This window comes from Sarcophilus harrisii, chromosome 1, assembly GCF_902635505.1.
Source record: "Sarcophilus harrisii chromosome 1, mSarHar1.11, whole genome shotgun sequence".
NCBI classification, from domain to species: domain Eukaryota; kingdom Metazoa; phylum Chordata; class Mammalia; order Dasyuromorphia; family Dasyuridae; genus Sarcophilus; species Sarcophilus harrisii.
The window spans coordinates 243,868,732-243,891,072 of record NC_045426.1 but is presented as its reverse complement, the minus strand read 5'-3'; the positions used below and the strand labels follow the sequence as shown (position 1 = coordinate 243,891,072).

Below are 22,341 nucleotides of genomic sequence, written 5' to 3'. Positions count from 1 at the left end.
CTTACATGTAATACATATATACAAAGTATTGTAATGACAGTTGTTATTTAAAAAATGGAAAAAAAAACCAATCCTTGCCTTTAAGGCATTTATAATAATTATAACAATATAATGTGATCCTGTACAAAGAGAAATATAATGTATTGTAGAATGTAATTTGACCTGAATTGAACTCTCACTATTACTCTGCACTTAAAAAAAAAAAAGTTCATTAGTAAGAATTGTTAGATGATGGAGGATTGATTTTCATAGTGTAGTAAGAGCTCAGTTGCATGCTGAAATCAAGGAATATTAGAGGCTTGTGGAGTAAGGAAGAGGTTTGAAATGATTACTATGATTAGTTTACTAGAAATTTAAGGCATTTTAGAGCTAGAGTGAGGGCCCAGTAGAAATTAAATAATACAGATTTGTAGTAGACTTTATTTTAGTGAATAGTTATGATTTTTGTAGTTAATTTGAATAGTCCAGTAGTAAGAACAGAACTAACAGACAATGGTGGGAATCATAATTTGGGGATTAGCAATGTAAACGCAGCAGAATATCAAAAAAAGGTTAAGGAGTCATGAAAGATGTGCTGAAAGATCAAAATTGAAAATAGTATTAGACCAACCTAGATAACCAAAAAAGAACCAAATGGGGATTGATATAGATTGGGAGATTAGGGAGGGGTTGAAGGAACAAAGGTGTTAGTAATGTCAAAGTGCAGGTTCATGTCATCTAAAAGAGTGGAGGAGACAGAAGGTTGAATTGGCCATCAGCGTTAGTATAGCATTTTTGAGTGGTGATAGAAAAATGTCCAAGTGTACTAAAAGTAAATTGGAGATGGAAGTCTTTAAATTTGAATAGATTAAGAAACTTTGAGTTCTCAGTGTTAGATTATCAGGACAATTAAAGTTGCTGAGCGTGATGACAAGATTCCAGGTGAAAGAGCAAATTGTAAGCTGGTTGTCACAGAAGTAAATGAAAGTGATTGATTGTCCTAAAAGACATTGATAGAGATGTAGAGAAAATGGCATACGTAGATGGAATGAGTGAGTTGACTAAGTGATGTTCCAGGAGAAGAAGAGGAGAAAGTAGATCAGACCCACACTTTCTTTTCTAGTAATTCCTGGGAAATGGGAGAAGGAGTGGCCTTTAATGCAGAAGACTATGGAGAAAGTTGTATTTAAGGAAGCTGGATTTCAGTTAGAATGATAGATAAAATGAGGAATTAAATTTGGAAAAACTTGAGGATGTAAGGGAATCTGAGCAGCATAAAATAGGGCATAACTTAATGATTTTAATAACAATAGCTAATAATGATGATGATAATAATAATAATAATAATAACTGACATAGATGGAGCTTTTGAAGGTTTGCAGAATGGTTTACATATATTATCTCATTTGTTCTTTAGAATAACCCCCTGAAATAGATAGTATTATCCCATTTTATAGAGGTTGAAATCGAGACTTGGAAGTTTCAGTGATTTTTGCCCTAAATCACAATAAACATTTTAAGACAAGTTTTGAACTGAGGTAAGAGAGTCAGTTGGGTAGAAAGTGAGAACTGAACTACAAAAAGGATTGAGAATAGAGGAAAAAATTGTCACTAGAAAGGAGCTAAGAAAATTAGAGATGTAATAGGAATCAATGAAAGCAAGAGTTTAAATTTAGGCAAGAGACATAAGTTATTATTAGGGAAAGGGATGTTATATTAGATAAGCTTATAGCTTTTGTCTTATGAGAAATTCCATAAAGGGACTCATGGATTAAGAATTTATTTTTGGTTAAAAAAAAATACATATATACCTACATACATACATACATGTATGTATATATTCACAACAAATTGAACTTTGACCCTTCCCCCACCCAAAGATGATTGGGTCTAAATAAATATCATGTTTAATTTTTAAAGTTACTTATTTTGAAAAATTTGTCATCTTCAGACTTAATGTTAAAGTAATAGATTCCTTCAAAGTATTAGAAGATAGAAGCAGATATAAATTCCTTCCTACTTGTAAATGCTACATTACCAGGCCTTTCACAAAATATTCAGAAATTGAGTCTCAGGTATCATTATGGTCTGATGCTAGACATTGAATTATTTAGGGATATTTAGTTTCATCTTGTAACTTTGATGGCATTGTCACTTATATAAACCTTATTATATTATAAATTTATGGCAGAGAACATCAGTCTACTATGTTTTCTAAGTCTCTCTAAGATCTGCTATAGCAGTCTATACATAGATTAAATACTCAACAAATGTCGATTAATCTAGAAATCAGGGAGTTCTGGACCATTTGGATCTATTATCAAGATCTAAAATTCTGTTACCCCTAACAAATGAAAATTTTCTTTTGGTAGATTAGTCTATTATGTCCTTTACCACTCTTTTCAAGATTTTTTGCCTCTAGATGGTGCTATAGGTTATATAACTAAGTTATTGGTCAAGTTATATCTAGATTTGATATTAAGATTTTATGTGATCTGTACTTCATTTTCCTTATCAAATATATAATCCGTTATCAATTTAAAAATTAATAATAATAATAATATAAAAAGCTAAAGTTCATATGGAAAACATGAAACCCATTTAAGGTATGGGACTTTTCTGTTATTGGCTTTCTCCCTTACATTTTAAACCTCTAATTCTAATTAGTTGGTAGAATCAGTAATAATGATTGTATTTGCTCCTGCAAGGATTTAAAACATATGCAAAGTAATTTGGGATGAGGAGGCTCATTTGAATGGACTGTTGAATATATGAATAAGAATAATATACAAAAAGATAACAGATTAATGTGCAAAAAGGAGCTCAAATTTTGAAGGGCTATAAGACAGGGGGAATTTCTCTTATCCCGGATGCAAGAGGTAGCTTTTTTATTTATTATAAACTGGAAACAAGTTAGGAGGCTATTGTAATTATACAGGTAAGAGGTAATAAGGACCTGAATTGTTTTGTGTTAAAAAGAATTAGACTGATGGAATAAATTTTTGGAGAACAGTACCAGGCAACGAGTAGAAGTAAACAAGAATGAGTTAAGGAAGAATTTGAGGGATGTGAACCTGAGTAACTAGAAAAAAGGATCATGGTATCCTCAACATAAGCAAAGAAATTATAAAGAGAAGAAGGTTTAGAGCAGGAAAGGTAATGAATGATCTCTTTTTGGATGTTGAACTTGGGATGCTATTTATCATAATGGGATAACCATTTGGATGTTTTGAATGAGCAGGTGGTGATATGAAACTAGAGGGCAGAAGAGAATCAGAGAAAGAAAATAATAGCATTAAGTGCCTTGGAGATATAGGCAGAAAATCAATATAGTCCCTGTTCTCAAAGATAATACACATAGGAGGACAGAATACATAGCTGGGTTCAGCTGCAGGATGGATAGAGAGAGGTCAGTACCCATGAGGGCGCAAAGCAGCAAGGCAGTTGGTTTTATTTTTGTTGAAAGAACCACTCACTATTCTTCTGATCACTCTAAAATTCCCTGTCTAAAAACTATTTTTGACTCTTCTTTCTCACTTAACCCTCATTTCCCTCATATTCATTTATATTCAGTTGTCACCAGTTCTGTCTTTTCTGGATCTTTTACATCTGTCCCCTTTTTTCAATTCATATAGGTACCATCTTATTTCAGACCCTCATCTTTTCTTATCTGGACTATTAGAATCACTCCTGGTTGAGCTTTCCCAGCATTCATTCCTTACCCACTCCAATCTGTCTTCCACATAACTGTCAGTTGATAGTCCTAAAAAACAGATGTGACAATCGCCCTCCTATTCAATGAGCTCTGATGATTCTATTACCTCTCAGATAAAATACAGACTCCTTGTTTGACATTTCCAAATCCTTTACAATCCGACTCCAACCTACATTTTTGATAACTATACGTTATTCTTATTCATGCACCGTATATTCAGGCTAACCTGACCTTTTTGTTTTTCCTGATATGTGAGTTTCTCTCTTTCATCCCTGCTTTTGAATGCCTTTTCCCCTCTTCCCCTTGTAATCTCATATATCACCTTTTTCAAGAGGTTTGTTCCAGATGTGAGTGACTTCAACTACTTATTTATTTTGTTATCTCTTCTCCACTTTTCTGTGGACATATATTCCCCTGGTAAAATCATAAATTCCTTGAGGGTAGGAACTCTCTTGTCTTTGTACTTATATTTTCCAAAACATGGTATAGTGTCTAACAAATGTTAGGTGTTTAATAAACGCTTGTTTGATTGATAGCATATGTAGAACTGCATAGTTGTTTAATAGACTAGAAAAAAAGAACCAATCATTGAACTGTATTATTACAGTTACAGTGAATTCATATATGAATTTACCATTCTTGTTAAAATGCAAGATAAAGAAATCAATGAACATTAAAAATTTCATTATAAACCCCTTGGAAACCTAAAGAGAGACTAATCTTATTCTCCAGATTTTAAAGAAGAAACCAAAAACAAAAACCCAGTCTGAATAAATTTTAATGTGAAATATAAAATACAACAAATCTGTGATCCATAAAAACCCATAACAAAATAGTGAACTTATTTTTGATAAGCGTGTGTGTGTGTGTGCATATATGTATGTATATGTTTGTGTACAGGTGATAAAATCGTTAATATTAACTGGAATTTGACATTAAGCTTTTTCCCATCACATTATTTCCTGATGAATTTTCTAAAGATTGATTTTTTTGGATGGTGAAGACTCTTCATTCTGTAAATATGTTGGGAGTGGTGTGGGAAAGATTGGATTATTTTGCATTAAAAAGCTGGCTTGTTAAATCACTATTTTACTCTAACAGGCACATTTTTACATTATCACTTAAATAGTAAAACTGTCTGTTGGCTTCATTAATTGCTTGGTACGTGGTTTGAAACTTTGAGAAAGTACATTCCAAAAGCATAGCCAAGTTGGCTCCAGTTCATGCACAACAGATTGCCTGCTGCAAGTAAAAATAATCATTTTATTAAACAGTTTTAGTGTTTTTCTTTATATATTTAAGAAACAATTGAAAATAAAATACATATTTGTTAAAGACATTTTTCCCTTTTAGTTTTTGTTGACTTTAGAGCATTCTTCAAGTACCTTTGTTTCTATACTTTTCCTTAGTAATCTGATTTTTATTGTTTTCTCTAGTTTAGGATTTTACAAAATATAATTATAAAAATAATCTATACCAGTCCTCTTAATTTTCTTTTATATTATAGGACCAAATTCCACATAAAGGCTTTTATCCACAGAAATAATTCATTTCTAAGAATCCAAAGTGCCGACTAAATTGGAATGCTAACAAAACTGCTTTTTTTTAAATAGAAAAAAAAGGAATTTTTTTTTTTTTACCATGCAAAAGATCTTTATATAATATACATGTATTAAACACGTTTATAGTAACTGTCTGGAGGCTTATACTAATCTAGGCCCTTTGTGTATAGGCTGTTAGACCATAAAAATAAGGCTATATTTTAAACAAGAAAATGTTCGTGTGCCATAATATTTACACTAAATTATATAACAGTTTTAGATTATGTCATTTGTTACACTACATAAACTCTTTTCTTTAGGCAGACTCTTTGTGTATCTTTTCTTTCAGTGACTGTATACTGTAGCATAGCATTTCATTTGATATGATTTTAATTACTATTAGGTTGAACTTGAAAGAAAGTTGGAATCAGCAACTAAGTCTAAACTACATTACAAGCAACAATGGAGTCGAGCTCTGAAAGAACTTGCAAGATTAAAGCAGGTATGTAATTCATTGAACTTTGTTTTTATTTTAATATATGACTTTTCTTTGTAGTTTTTTTAGACTCATAAATTTAATATTATATTAGTTCTTGTCAGACTTCTAAAATTTGAGATAGTTTATTAAATATAGAAACTTTTTCTTCTTTTAAAATATAGAATACTACTTTACTTGAAATTATAACCACTTTGAGCTTAAGTTTTTAACTGTAGCCATCTTTTTCTACTCTCACTCATGGGATGTTGCGAATATGTCTTTATAGGCATTCTTCGGGTCATGTTTTCTTCTTCCACTTTTACCTATAACCAATTGCTATTCATCTCCCCTTTTGTGGTGAGTTTCTTTTCAATGAAAGTATTGGAATCCTTTTTTTTTTTAATGTGAGAAAAAAATAAGGGTTATCCTATCCCTCTGCCCCACATGCCATCAGAAGTTTTAAGAATTTAACATGTTTAATTCATCAGGACATATGTCAATTCACTAGGCTAGAATACATGACTTGAACAGGATTGTTCTGTAGATGGGAAAAATGTAAAGTGTGAAAACCTCATAGTTTTTCTTACTTTGTTTTTTTTTTGTTTGTTTGTTTTGTTTTGTTTTGCTTTTCTTTTCTTCCTACTACTGAAAAAGCAGTGATATGAGACAAAAAGTCTATGAGCAGGGACATCTTGTCAGAGGGATAATTGTGGGCTATTTACAATTATGAGACAAAATATCCAAACACAGATACTGATGGAAAATTTTCAAAGTAATAGATAGGTAAAGTGGACCCACTAGATATTAAGGTCAAATAAGGTACAAACAAGATTCTTTGAGACTCATTTAGGTGATCTAAACATTTTAACATCATAAAAGTTAGTCGTGATTCAGTTTTACCTTAAACTTGGGTTTTGTCCAATACCTTCATTTTTATTCTGGCATATAAGTGATCTTGCTTTTTTTTTTCTTTAATCTTTCTTCATGATCATCAAATGGTATTTAATATATACATATAATATTGTATTAAGTACAATTATAGGCTTTGTCAACTATCATTTACAAAGTACTGCAATGAGAAATTGTTTAAAAAAAAAAAAAGCCAAACTGCCTTCAGGAACCTACTATTTAAATGGGAGAATTTAACAAAATAGTACCAACTGACTATGTAAGTGCTGAAGAGATTAATGGCACAAGAAAGAAGAGTTAATCACCAATCAGCCTATGTTGCAATAATTGAGAAATGAAATTAAAGAAGCATTATCTCATGGTTTCAGATGCTTTACTGAGAAATATATCTTTGATATAATAGAAAGCCATGACGAGTTCTTTGTCTGGCTTAATATAGTGTGTGTGTGTGTGTGTGTGTGTATTAGTAGGTGCTTAATAAATGATTATAACTCATTTAAGATTTATGGCATTCAGGGTAATACATTGGAGTAACATTCTTTTTTTAAACATTTTAAATGTTTTTTTTTTTTTTTTATGTTTATTTTTGGTTTCAAATTCTCTTCCTCCTTTTCCTTTATCCTTTTTCCCTCTCCCCTTGAGAAGGGAAGAAATATGAGATTTGTTATAGCATTCATAAGTGTATAATCATACACTTATGTGTATAAATTGTTCAAAAAATATTAGTACAATCCTGTAGCCTTATAATTTTGAATTGTGAGAAATGAGTAGCTACAAGGTGACCAGCTTTAAAGCTGTTGAATCGTTCCAGGCAAGAAGTGCTGAAGGCCTTTATCCTAGGATATTACTTGTCAGAGTTACAGAAATTAAGAAGCACCTATGAAAGGTACAGTTAAAAAAATCAACATTAATAGATGTTTAGGGTAAATGAGAAAAGTTTATTTGGAAGGCTAAGAAACCAAGAGAATTTTATTGCAATAATAATAGGAAGTTGGGAGATGTATGATTTGGGAGTTAATAGATCAGTTTTCATTGAGATATACAAATTTCAAGAAATATCCTATATTCAACTGCGGCTAAGAAACTGGAAAATATAAAGTTGTAGATGAGAAAACTGTAAATAAATAGCTTGAAAAATGAGAAGTTGAGTAAAAGATGTTAATTATAAGGTAATATGCCTAGAATGGTGAGCCAGAAAAAGAATGGTTGGAAGGATAAGAGGAAACTTGGAGAGCTATAATGTCAATGAAACCAAGGGAATGGAAATCTAGAAAAGGGAAGAGGAATAGGGAAGGTGTTTCCGATGCAACTATAATAAGGAGGAGAAAACTGAAAAAAGACCCCATTGTTGCATTTGTGTAAGAGGAAGTCATGGTAATTAATGTCAAGAAAATATAACATGAAAGCCAGATTGCGTTGTTAAGAAAAAAATAGTAGGTGATAAGGAAATGGAGGCTTCTAGAATAGACCACCCATTCAAAAAGTTATACAGATTAGTTTAAGATTACTAAACTCTTAATAGGGTAATTCATAGAAGTAAATTGTGCTCTTGTGGTACCAATAATGATAGTAAGAGTAAAAGATGGCTGCTAATATAAAGAGTGAGTTTTGATCAGTTTGATTAGTATAGACATTATAGTCACCTTAGTCTAACCAACCCCTTTATTTTATAAATGAAACTGAAGTCCAAGGAAGGTAGGTGTCTTGCCTGAATTCACACATAAAGGCCCAGATTATCCTACCCTAAATCAGGCATTCATTCTGCTATATTGCCTCTCTTGTTAATATACTTTGAAGAGATGTGAAATAGTATCAGTTTATATGCAGTAATTTAGTGGCAATTAAAATAATGACATGTTTTCAAGTAATATCCATGGAAAATTTTTTACCTTTTGAGTAGCATTCATAACTCTATGAGTATAAGTTGCTATAATTGTTTTTAATAATCTTCTAGCTTTAGAATTTAAGACATGAGAAAGTAGAATAATTATGCTATTTTTAAAAATCTGAAAAATTAATGATTTAACAGTCTGTTCTCTGCCATTTTATACTGAAACATTAGTGTTAGATCACAACTTGAGATGTACTACTTTAGGAAAAGGGCAAAGAAACTCGGGGAATTGCCATAGTGCATAACAAATTGTGATCTTGTATAGGTGAAAGTTTAAATTTGAACTTGGACAGGCTGTCACTTTTCATTGGTGTGAAAATCACTTCAGAATTTTTCCAAAAACTCTTGATTAAAAACACATTTATTGTGGATTGAATATAAAATTGGAATTCTTGATCTGTTTTTGTTCAGAGGATAGTTTGTACAATTTCTTGTTTAAATTGGATTAGTACCATGTTAATTTTGCATTGCCTCTGGTGAATAGCCACGGGGATGTAATCCATGCCAGTAATTTGTCACACCAAAGCCCTCTGGAGGACCATACAAAACATTTGTATCATGCGGATTAGACGTTGAAAGCCCTATCGTAGATGGTTAATAAATGTTAATGACAAAACCCAGCTGGCAAGTTGTAGAAATGAGATCTAATGCTTTATGCCCATTGCCAAAGAAATGTTTAAACAGAGCTTTCCATTACTCAAAGGTGACCTAGTACAGTCAATTTGTGAATTAAAAAAGCATAATCTGCTAGCTAAGTATTTAGAAAAATTTTCTTTTCCTCTGCTTTGCCACCATAAAAGTCACTGTTTCCAAATAATAAGATTTCTTTGTTCTTTGTTAACTTGTTAAGTTAAACTATAGCTATGACAGTATAAAATAAGTGAAACACAAAATATGTTTCTAACTTTGAAATTAAGTAAATGATACCCACATATTCTGTTTGTTATGGTGGAGTGACACTGATTATAAAATGACATACATTGTTGGAAACATCAGAAGCAATTTAATTTTCTCTTTTTAAACCCTCCCCGCAATACTGTAATAAATTCTGTAGAAATAGTTTTTAATGTATTTTTAATGTTTAATTTTTTTAATCAAAAACTATCTCAATCTATTAAGAAAATAAACAAGGCATGTTTCCTCTCTTCTTCCTGTTCAGTGATGGGGCATGTAGTTACTTTAGTTCACTGAACATTATTTTAGGTATCTAAAAGAAATATGGGTGCCCTTTAGAGTCTTATTAACCTAATTACATATGAAGAAGAGGCAACCACTTTTTTAAAAAAGTAAGTCACTTTTGAAAAAAAAAAATGGTTTTCCTTCTCCAATGTAAAAAATTCAATATTTTCATTCCATATATTAAAACAAAGTATATTTTTCTGAGAAAGGAAACAGTCCTGAAATGTTTGCATGTAACTTCTTTGCCATGTATGTTCACTATAGATCTGTTTAAAAATAAGCTGATTTATTAAGTTTAAAAAAACCCACAGACTTCATTGGCTGACACGGGTGCTATCTTGTCCAGTCTCTTGCTGATCCACTGAGAGTAATTAATTTGATTAATTTGTAAGTAATTTAGCCAAGGATGGGATATAAATCTTTGTTTAAAAAAAAAAAAAAAAACAGTTGGAAGGCCAAGTCTTGGTTAAAAACTGTGTCTTGAAACCATCCAGGCCCTCCTACTGACTTGTCAGCTCTGGGTTATTTTCAGAAAACTTGACTTGAGTTCCTTAGCTTCAGTTATAAGTTTTTCCCACAGATTTCTTGGTATCTGTGAGTAGGAGAGTGAGTAGTGACCACTTTTTAGCTATTGTTTAGTCTAGTATATATGTATGTTTACATCTTCCCTTCAGATTTATAGGCAGCAATGGCAAAATAAAGATTGTACTGCCTTGATGGAAGAGCTTTTTATTCAGAGCACCTGGCAGCAAGGCGGGTTTCTTTTACTAGTTCTTAATTTTATTTTCTTTTTAAATGTTATATTGGTAAGAGCTTTAAATCATTCTCAATAAAGTTTTGAAGAAAGGTAAAAATTCTTTAATTTTTAGGAAGTTATTTATAAATTAAGTAATTCAGTTTTCTTTAGGTAGAATTCTCTACCAATGACAAAATATATTTCTCAAGGATTAATAGAATTTATAACTAAGAACCAAACTAGTGGTTCAATTCCATAAGCATTTCTTGAGTATCTTTATTAATATATTACCAGTAAAATGAATTTAGGAAGTGGCCAGTACAATAGAAAATATCTAATTTCACTTTGGTTTCTTTGTTTTCAATTATGGGTTTGTAGGAAAGCAGAGCAATTTTACTTATAATTTTTTTTTTATAGTTGCAAAGTGCAACTATTGGTGAGATCTCCTCTCTTCCCCATGTAACTATATTCTTGCATTAGTATGATATAAATTTTATATCATTGTGAAAAACATGAATTATGAATATTGCTAAGTCTACTTTTCATAACTCATTTAAAGAATAATTTTACTTTCAACAAACTTATTAACTTGTGAATTTCTAAAGGAAAGAAAGAACAATGATTTTGCTTTTGACATAGGTCATTTCAATACCAGTAAAATGAAGCTTGTTACAAGAAAGTTGTATTGAAATTAAAATAGGAACATGATAGTGTAGGAAGAACACTGACTTACAAATCAGATGTCAGACAGAATTGCAGCTCTGACACTTGTTAATTGTGTGTTGTGGAAAAGCCACTTAGCCCCTCTGAGCCATTGTCTTAATTCTATAAAATGGGAATAAAAATATTTATCAACTTAACAGAGGGTGAGGAAAGTAAAATACAAAGTAATTTAGAAAATGTGAGATTTTAATATAGAAGACATACATTGAGTCATTTTCATTTTATGCACACATCCAGAATTGCAACTTTCTTAAAATATAAACCAAAATGTCTTTTCAAAATAACATGTTTGTATTGGACTACCTGCCATCTAGGGGAGGGAATGGAGGGAAGGAGGGGAAAATTTAGAACAGAAGGTTTTACAAAGGTCAATGTTGGAAAAAATTACCCATGTATATGTTTTGTAAATAAAAAGATATAATAAAAACATTCCCAAAATAAAAATATAAAAATACAAAATAACATGTTAAAATTTTTCATTTTTTTCATTGGTTTTTAAGTTTAATTTTGATTTTTAATTTACTTAAAGATGTTAAAAATGTGGTTTCATAGTCAACTTAAGTGAACCATTATGCTGCTGTAAAACTTGAATTCAGAAATCTGATTTTCATAGGTATCCTTTCACTATTTTAATTATTCCTTTAGTAGGGGTCTTGGTCAGTGATTTTAAGCTTAGAATTTCATATCATATTGTCATGTAGTTGTGCATTTTATAGTCTTCCTGTCTAGTATAAAAACTAGTAAAGGAATTTTTAAAAAATTTACAACAAAAATGGCAAATCAGTTAACAGGAAGCAGGACTCTAATCCCATAGTCCAATATTTTCCAGTTGCAATGTTTTAAATGCTGAAATAGGAAAATATAAATATAAAATATACAATACTAACCATGTAACAGAAAGTGTTGACCTGTGTTTACTCTTTTTAAAAATCTCATATTCCTTTTCCAGTAGCTATCAGAGTAAAAAGGAAATTAATTAACTTTTTAAAAGAAATCTATCAATAGAGCCCAATTAGCATTTATAAGAGCTTTCTTTGTTCTAGACTCTAGGCTAAGCACTGAAAAGCAAAAAAGCAAAAACTTCCCTAGCCCTTAAAGAGGAATCCTGAGATCATATTCTGGGAGGAGACAGTGTGTAAACATTTCTACAAATAAGACCTATTCAAATAAATTGGAGGTAATTTCATAAGGAAGGTATTATCTTAAAGGGCACCAGAATAATCATCTTAAGGAAAGTGGAATTTTAATTGATACTTGGAAAAAAGCAAGGAAGTGGAGGTGAGAGTTCTAGGCATATAGGAAAGCCAGGGGGAAAAAAGTCTGAAACTGAGAGAAACACAAAGGAAGGTAATGTTGGATCACAGAGTACACATGGAGGGGAATAAATTATTTTAAAAAACTGAAAGGTAAGAAGAGGCCAGATTCTAAGCATCTTTAAAAGCCAAACAAAGGATTTTAGGTTTATATCTCAAAGAGATCATTGATACTCAAACAAAAAAGCATTAATTTCCAGGCACTCTGCTAAGCTTTAAGGGATACACAGAACAGCATTGACGACTAATTGGAAAGAGAACGTATGAACACATATATACAAATAAGGTATAAAAAGGATAAAATAGAACCAGAAAAATTGTCCAAGGAAGGCAAGAGATAGTTATGAGAAGGGAAAGAATTATAGGCATGAAGGATAGCCAGTGAAAACGTAGTGAGTTGAGAGATGGACTTGCCTAAGGAACAACAAGGAAGCTATTGTCTTTGGGTAGCAGAGAACATGGTGGGGGCAGGAGAAGGGGATCAGGTTCTGAGAAGACTAGAAAAATAAGGAGGAGCCAGGCTGTGAAGGCTTAAAAGGCCCAAATAGGCTTTTTTATTTGATCCTGAAGTTAACAGGAAGCTTTTGGAGTGTATGGACTGGGAGGAGGGAGAAAAGGAAAGGGAAGTGACCTGCTCTACTTATGTGCTTTAAAAAAAATCACTTTGATAGATGAGTTAATGTAACATGTGGTGAGAGACTTGAAGCCGAAAGCTATTGCAGTAGTCCAGGTTAGAGGTGATGGTGGACTGAACAAGAGTGATAGAAAAAAGAGAAAATAGAAGAGAGATGTGAGGGTAGAAATGAGAAGATTTAGCACCAAATTGGATAAGTGATATGAGTGAGAGGGTGGAATTGAAAGTGATCCTGAGATTGTGCACTTAGGTACATATCACCATCACCTGATGGTATCTTGACAGTAATAGGTAAATTTGGAGGGAAATCTGAGTTCTTTTTTAAACATTGAGTTTGAAATGCCTATTGAATTTGATATCTAAAAAAGATACTTTTTTGATGCAGGATGAACTCAGCAGAAAGGTTAAGTCTAGATATATGGGTCAAGGAATTCCATGCATAAAGATAATAATGAAATCTGAAATAACTGATGAGAGCACCAAGTGAGACAATATAGCATGAAAAGAGAAAACACAGGAATTCTTCAAAAGAGGGATAAAAAATACTTAAAACCAAAATTTATGATACTTATTCTGTGAGTGAACTATATCTGCTTTGTAGTACTGAAGGATAATAGCTGTAGATAAATGTAAAATTATGAGATTTGTTAAAATTAAACTCTCAGAAATCATTCTTTCATCAAGTATTTTTGAGTACCAATTGAGTAAATTTGCTTTTTTTAAAAATTAGGTAATGTAGATATGATGATGCTGATTTTTATTATTTATTATATTGTATTATGTTTATTGTATATTGTTTATCAAATTCTGATAGTCATTTCATAGAATTATATTTATGAAGACTATAATGAGAACATATAAATGTGTAATGTCTGGGCTAGCTCTCTGGAGGATCTCAGGACCAGCCTTGATCTTAGTGGAGATGTGCAGGAGGCAGATGAACCACTAGGAGGATGATCAAAGATGGTCAATGATGGAAAGTCTCATTTCCAGTCCTTCTCTGCCCTTATATACCTTAGAACAATTACATCATTACAGTGTACTGAATATGTGTGAACTAAAGAACCATTATACCACCATACTAAGTACTAAGTATATATGTGAACGAGAGAACCATCATCTCATCAATTCCACTGAGTTAACACCTTATTTCAAGTATACTTCTCCAGAGTTTCAGTCCTCTACATAATGGGCCTGATATTACTCCAATTCACTTGAGTAAATACTCAAATATATATGTGATTTGATCAGCTCTGGAGTTTGTGCCAATGGCACAGCCGTGGCTGCTCTTCTATGCAGTTCCCATGCATGTTCTACCAAAAATTTGCCAGAGTGGGTCTACCCAATGTGCTTGAAACCTTCCAATTGCCAGTGGAATACTTTAGCTCCTGGTTTTCTGTTTAAAGAAATGATATTACAGGAGCTTTGATCTTGAAATTTGAGGGATATAGTACTATGTGGATTGCCATATATATATGTAATTCCAACTCAAAGACTTGTTTTTCAGTATTAAATATTTTAATAATTTTTTTAGCGTGAGCAAGAATCTCAAATGGCTCGTCTTAAAAAACAACAGGAAGAATTAGAACACATGAGATTGCGTTATCTAGCAGCAGAAGAGAAAGACACAATGAAAACTGAGCGACAAGAACTATTAGATATAAGAAATGAACTTAACAGGTATAGTATAACTATTAGCTCTTGAAATGAGAGAAACTGCTAATAAGTGATGCTTTATGCTAAAATAATTTTGAATTTTAATAATTATAAACAGTTTAATTTATAAATTAATATATATTCTATATATGAATAGATATAATATTAAAAAGTATAATTTTTAAAATGCCATATATGTCTCGATATTTAATTTATTCCTTACTTTGTGATGTTACCAAAGGAAAAAAAAATAACAGTGATCATGAATTCACTAATACGTGTCAAACTAACTTTATTTCCTTTCTTAATGTGGTTACTAATTAGGTATCTAGGAGAATACTTTGAATATGATTTATCTTACTTTAATGTAATAAAGTATCTGATTACATTATAATAGACCAAGCTAAATAAACATGCTTTAGATCAGGGCTTCTTAAACTTTTTTCCATTTGTGACCCCTCTTCACCCCAGAAATTTTTATGTTAACCCAGGTATATAGGTATATAAATTAGGTACATAAATCAAATGTTTCCTGATAATAAGTCATAATTTTGTGACATTCCCCCACACATACATTCAGTTATGAGATCTATATATGATCACAACCCAGTTTAAGAAGCTGGGCTTTAGATGATAGCATAGTTAGGTATATTCAAAGCTAATTAGACTAGACACCCAAACCCAAGGAGTATTCAGTAACAGGTAAGCAGATGTTAATCTGAGTGAAAGTTCATGTGATGGTCAATATAAGCTAGGTTACATAGCTTCTTAAACCCTGTCCTATGAAATATTTTTAATTGTAACTTGGAAGCAAAGATAGAGGACTTATCAAATTTTTAGCTAAGACAATTGAAAATGACAGCCAAACAATGATTTTTAGAAGATCTCAATGCAGAGTGTTAGATGAAACCAGCAACATACATATTTTAATAGGATATAAAATATAGCAATATAAAAAGTTACTTAAATCCAGGAGAAGGAAGGCCTGATATGATAGCATTTCATGTGAAAATTGCAGTAGTAATTACAAAATGAAATACTATACAGTATAGTTTTTTGTTTCTTTAAAAAAAAAAAAACCTAATTCATTTTTGGACTAAGGAATATAACGGATTCTGCCATAGACAGACCACCATCAGATGAGAGCTACCAGTATAGTGAAGGTCCAGGAAAATATGCATTATTTGAGGGACCCAGAGTTTTTTGCCTAAGAAAAAATGGGTGGTGATGATAACTATCTTAAAATGACTGACACAGGAGAATAGTGTAATAGTAATAGTAGTTAATATTTATATAGCTTTTATTGTATGCCATGCATTGAGCTAAGCTCTTTACAATTAGTCTCTCTCTTAATCCTCACAACAATCCTGGGAGGTGGTTGCTATTTTTATGCCTATTTTACAGATGAGGAAACTGAGGCAACCAGAGACTAAGTGACTTGACCAGAGTCACTCAGCTGGCAAGTTTTGAACTCAATTTCTTCCTGACTCCAGGTCCAGTGCTCTACCCACTGTACCACCCAGCTGCTTGTAAAAAGAGTGCTGGATTTTATAGTCAGAGGACCTCTAAAATCAGAGGATCCAGATTGTTTATTATCTGCATGATCTTGGGCAAGTCACTTTTCTTTCATTAGGCTTTCATTTCTTTGTCCATAAAATAATGGGGTTGAATTAAATAAACTCCAAGGTTCTTTGTGTCTCAAAATCTTTGTGTCAGTCAAAATCTGAAGGATTATCATGTGGAAAATATGATACAGGTTTGAAATGTTCTTCCATTGAGCTGATTTATGATTAATATGTAGAGCTGTCCAAAAAGGAAATGGATTGAAGCACTGAAATCTCTGTCATTAGAAGTATTCAAGCAGAGGGTATATAATTTTGATACTATCTTCTAGGTCCCTTCCAACTTGTAAGAATTAATGGATGTAGCAAAGTTTGAATTATAGAAATAATTTAGTAGTGAGGTCCTCTGTTAATTCAGTTGATATTACCAAAGATAATATTAAGTACCTTGTGTGTACACAATACTGTGCTAGATGTTGGGAATAAAAAATATGAAACGGCTTACTCTCAGGAGGAAAGACAGGTATGAAAATAGGTGGCACAGGAAAAATCTAAACACAGGTAAAGAATGTCCTCCAAAAATTAAATTCCCCCAAAGAGAGACACTGACATTTCTTAACCTTTCCTTTTTTTTTTTTCAGCTTTGTTGACAACTTGTTTAACATGACTTATTTTACTATCAAATGATTTGGAATGTGGTTAATAGATACAAAAATAGAGAAGTGGTTTCCTTTCAAAGTGGAATTTGTTTCTGTTTTATCAGGTTAAGGAAACAAGACTCAGAACAATTCCAGAATTCCAGAGAGATTGCAAGTGGAAAAATGGAGAGCCTGGGTGGAAAAGCTTTTGAAGAAGATTTGGATGATTATCTGACTCGTCTAATAGAAGAAAGAGATACTTTGATGAGAACGGGTGTGTATAATCACGAGGATCGGATAATAAGTGAACTTGATCGTCAGATCAGAGAAGCTTTGGCCAAAAGCAGTACCAGTAACTAATAACATTTGGAAATTTTTACTAAGACTTTGAATCTGAGGTCTAATTTCATTGTAAAACTCTGAAAACAGGAAGATGCTTAAAAAAACTTTTCTTTTTTCTCATCCCTAAAGAGGTTTTTTGGGTTTTTTTGATTATTATATAGTATTTATTTGTTTTGTTTTTTTAATTTACTTTATTCTACCTCTTCTACACTGGTTTTATTTGTAATTGCTTTTTATATACTTACTAAGCAACTTTTCAGTGTTTCTCATAATCTTTTATTTGATGACTAACTTTCAAAATAGCTTTTCACTAAATTTTTCTAGAGAAAGGTGACTGCAGTAATTCCCAGTGACATAATTTTATACACTGAGCCAAAAAAATATATGTTGCACTTTATAAATGCTATGTTCTCTATTACATGTATGTAAATATTTTAAAGTTGAGACCGGTTGTAAATGCAGTGTTTTATTTTAATTCTTTTTTAGACAGTATGCCTTTTATTTCTGCAGATGTGTAACAGTTGTAGATAATGTCTTTAAGCAGGAAGCAGTATATTCAATACAGAGAAGCCATGTTCTATTCATAGGCAGCAAAATGATGAATACCCAATCAGCCTATTTTTTTTAATACAACTTAAATGGTTTTAGTTCCTTATTAGTTTCAAGATACATGGAACCCCTATTCAAATTTTCAAAGTATTTTACTCTTAACTTTTTAGAAAAACTTGGTTTTTGTATTTTTTTTCTAGTCCTACAAACAAGATAGAATTATTTTCTCTTAAAATTAGAGATATTCCTTTATTTCAGTAATGGTGACTTATTAGTGCAAAACAAATCCTTTGTTCCTCAATGGGGAAACAGACATTTTAAAGGCTTCAGCTGAGAAAATAAATGAATGAAAGTTGATGCTAATTTTTTCCTTCCATTTTGGCCTTTTTTGAAAAAAAAATGAAAATAATTCATTGGACTTCTCTATAGTGCCAAGTCTGTAAAACTCCAAGTGTTTGTTTTCTTCAGAGCCAGGCATTGTACTTATTCAGAACTCTTTTTCCCAGAGCAACATTTTTTATCTCCTTTTTACAATACTTTTTAATCAGTGTACTCAAAATTTTTATAACAACTTAATTATTAAGGCCAGTTTTATGAATTCCAAAATGGGATAATCTAAAAATTTGACCCTTTGGGGAAGGATATTCTATTTATCAATAATTCCCTTAAAGTCATTATAGAGCATTTTAAAGAGCAACTTAAATTTCTTTTTTTGGGCAGAGGTAGTTAACTTCTTTAAAAATTACTACAATTTTTTATTTTTTTGACAAAATGCTAGTCAACTAAAAGCAACATGACAGTTAAGTAAATAAAAAGATGTGAAAATAATGAATAAGAGGATGGTGAATATATGAATCATGGTTCTAAAATATTAATTATGGTTGCATATTTTCTCTAATTTTGTGCCACTTGAATGGAATTTCAATTTTTTTGTGTGTTTGAGGAAAAATTTGTTGAAAATATTTTCTTTCAGTTTCTCTGGGTGCTGAATGTGAGTTTTCAAACACTAGATAGGGTCTGAGGGGAAAAAAAGGATCTAAAATGAGTGTGTGGTTTACTTTGCCTGATGGAAAGTGATGAGTTTTTTTCTATGATATTTAACAAATAAAATAAAAATTTTATGCACTTACGAATTTTTAAGTAATATGCTTATATAATTATATGCCTTTTGCTTCTAGATAGTATGGGTGAAATGTTCTTAGGAAATTTAGTTTTATGTCATCTTTGTGTAGTTACTTTTGTGTTTCTCTCAAGTGCTGAGATTACATGTACTTTTACTTATATTAGTGAGGGTATTTTAATTCTTTTTCTGTCCCTTTCAGCATTAGCTATTTCATATGGAAATAGGTATTCTCTGGAATTGTGGATTATACCTTTAATTGTGAGAAAACAATAACATTCTCTTTATATACTATTCATGGCAAATAAGATTCATCTTTTTTAAAAAAATTTCAACTGAAAATTAAAAATTCTTTGTTTTTTATAATAGTTTTCCATCATCAAGAGGATTTATTGCTTATTTATGTTTAGTTTGTGAACTAATTATAAGTGAATAACAATAGTTTATCTCATATATAAAATACCAAAATATGGTTGATGAAACCATCTCTTGATTTTTATGTTTTATCTCCTGAAAGCAGTGATCACAAATGATTCAAATGTAAAGCAGATAATTTCAGGATGACATCTCTTAGTAGTCTAAGCCTTCAAGATTCTTCTCTGAAAGATCTTTCTCTAAAGTAAATTTATGATTAAAAAAAAAAATAAATGTCATACTGTTGATGTCTTATCACAGTAACACTTTTCCAGCTGTTTATCCTAAACTATTTTAAAAGTAGGTAGAATAGGTGGTTCAGCAGTGCCTTGCAAAAGTGGCCTAATCACTGCTATAAATCACTGTTTTATAATACTTGAAATTATAGGCTGAATCTGTCTTGTTATCATGTATAATTGTAACATCCTTTTCGAGACATTATGAAGTCTCTTACATAAGTACTCCAACAACATTGAAATGTGTTGGTTCTTGACATGTGGTTTTCAAGAAAATAATGTGCTTCAAGTTACAAGCTAACTCAAGCTGAAATCTTATTGTATTGATAACTGTTTCTAAAGTTTTTACATCCCTTTTTTCCTGGATCTAAACATTATTTGAATACTAGTTCAAATGAAGTCTGATAACAAAAAGTGAATTGAAAATTCTTGAATGTTAGTGTTTGTCTCTTAGAAAACTTTTAAATAAGTGCTCTAATTTTAAACATGAGAATGGTCAGCTGTGTCTCAGGGAATATTTATTCACTGGCTCACTTCAAAACTCGAATAAAATAGTGTATATATAGAGATTTGTACAGCGTTTGCAAATCATTTCCACAAGACTTTCTTAAGCTCACTATCTAATACATCACAGTCATTTATTTAAGGAGCTTAGATGCTAACTAATCAACCCTGAAAGATCTATTGCTGAAGTCCTTTCCTCTAATTGGTCAGCCTACCTCTATTTTAAGAAAAGTATTTGCCATATTCACACATGAATTTTCGTTTTGGGTTCCACGTCTTAGTATTTCTCTATCTAACTCAGTAACCTTCTCATCTTAGATGACTTTCCCCACGCCTGCAATCTCTTCTCTAAAATGGAGAAGAGACTGACTATTAATGTGTGAAATGGAATAATTATGTATCTCTTTTAGGAGAACCTACTGCCTTTTGATGTGTGAAGTTATCACTACAATACCATCTGAAAATAGGAATCATCTTTAACACAATACTGTGACTAAAGTTGTTGTCTCACATAGAAAATCATTTGCAAAATTAGCCCTCTCAATCAATAAGTACTTATTAAGCTCTTAATATGTATGTTTCAAGCATAGTGTTAGGCAATGGGGATATAAAAATAAAAATTAAATATTTCCAAGCCTTTAAGGAGTTTACATTTTTACTGTGAAGAAACTATTTGTACACAGATAAATATATACAAAATAAAATGGAAAAGATAGGAGAGTACCAACAAATTGGGAAGATTGTGAAAGTTTATATGATGCAGCATTTGAATTGGTCCTTAAAGTCAGCTGGGGATTTTAGTCAATAAGTATTTATTAAGCACAATTAATTTAATTAATAAATTAATATAATATAATTAATGTAATTATATATATATAATGTAATTATATAAATAATGTAATTAATATAATATAAATTAATTAATAAATTTAATTAATAAATTAAGTATTTATTAAGCACTTATCCTGTGTCAAAGCAGCTAAGGGATTAAGTAAAGTGCTAGGCCTGGAGTGTGGAAGACCTGAGTTGAAATCTTTCTTCAGATACTTAACTGGATGGTGACCTTGGACAAATTACTTTACCTGTTTGCCTTCATTTTATTAGGGTAGGAAGTGACAAATCTTTTCTGATATTGTTGCCAAGAAAACCTTATATTCAGTGTGGTCTAGTCTAAGGGGTCACAAAGATTGTGATTGAACAACATGTGCAAGGCATTGTGCTAAGAGTTTAGAATTCACAGAAAAGCAAAAAACATTAGTTCCTGCCCTCAAGAAATTTATATTTTAATGGGAAGTTAATATAATTGGATACAAGATAAGCACTGAGTAGATGGATGATGAGAGGGGAAGTCTTTACCAGCTGAAAGAAGGTACTGCAGAAGATAAATATATTAGCTGACTTGAAAAAGATTCTGAGACAGAAGTTAAGAACATTTCAGAAATGGGTGTTATCAAAGGCATGGTAATAGCTGAATTATAGTGTTAATGTAAAAGGAACAACAAACAGGCCAATGTAATTGTTTCATAGAGTACACAGAAGGGGGAGTAGAATGTTAAACTTGAAAAGGTTGAAAGGACCAAATGGTAGTGAGATTTTAGTAACAAGCATAGGCCTTTATATTTGATAGTGGAGGTAATAGGTAGTGGAGTTTATTGATTGTGGAGGGAAGGTATGTGACATGGTTGGAAAATTAGAAAAACTCTTTACTCTTTAGAAAAACTCTTTACAGGTATGTAAGGATTAGATTGTTTTCAGAAAGAGGGTAAACTATTCAGAGGTATAAAAGTGTCTATAAACAATTGTAGTTGGAAAGGGGACTAGTTGAGATGATAACTATGGAAACAGCTATAATTCACTATAATTAAATGTAGCTGTTGATCAAGTGAGAAGCAAAGAATGGGGCTTCTGCTCAGATAGAAAAAGAAAAATTAATAGATTTAACTGACAGTAAAACTGATAATTAGGGGGAAAATACTATTGGAAAAATGGCTTCATAATACATGTAATTATTTTGGAGTATGTTCATATTGTTTGTTCTTTCTGTTTCCACCATGAGGCAAGGAAGTCAAAGGGTACACATACACAGCAGGGCTCTTTTCATTGGCCCAGAAATGCTAGGAAAGCCAGCTAAGACTGTTGTCATTAGTACTGTCTGTCTAAGCAGAATAGATTGTGGGTATAATGGAAGCAGAGATTCTGAAATCACATTCAGCATAGCAAGA

The 22,341-nt window shown here is 31.5% G+C and overlaps 1 protein-coding gene across 3 annotated transcripts in view; it reads left to right on the top strand.

The window, feature by feature from the left end:
• Nucleotides 1-19,635, top strand: part of CEP120 (centrosomal protein 120) — a 100,256-nt gene extending 80,621 nt beyond the window's left edge. For all 3 annotated transcript variants that reach the window (XM_012542613.3, XM_023497239.2, XM_031939156.1), the window contains 3 exons: nucleotides 5,639-5,737; nucleotides 14,633-14,778; nucleotides 17,080-19,635. In XM_012542613.3, coding sequence (XP_012398067.2) covers nucleotides 5,639-5,737; nucleotides 14,633-14,778; nucleotides 17,080-17,314 — 480 coding nt within the window. In that variant the 3' untranslated portion in view covers nucleotides 17,315-19,635. The remainder of the gene's footprint in view (nucleotides 1-5,638; nucleotides 5,738-14,632; nucleotides 14,779-17,079) is intronic.
• Nucleotides 19,636-22,341: the final 2,706 nt, after the last annotated feature.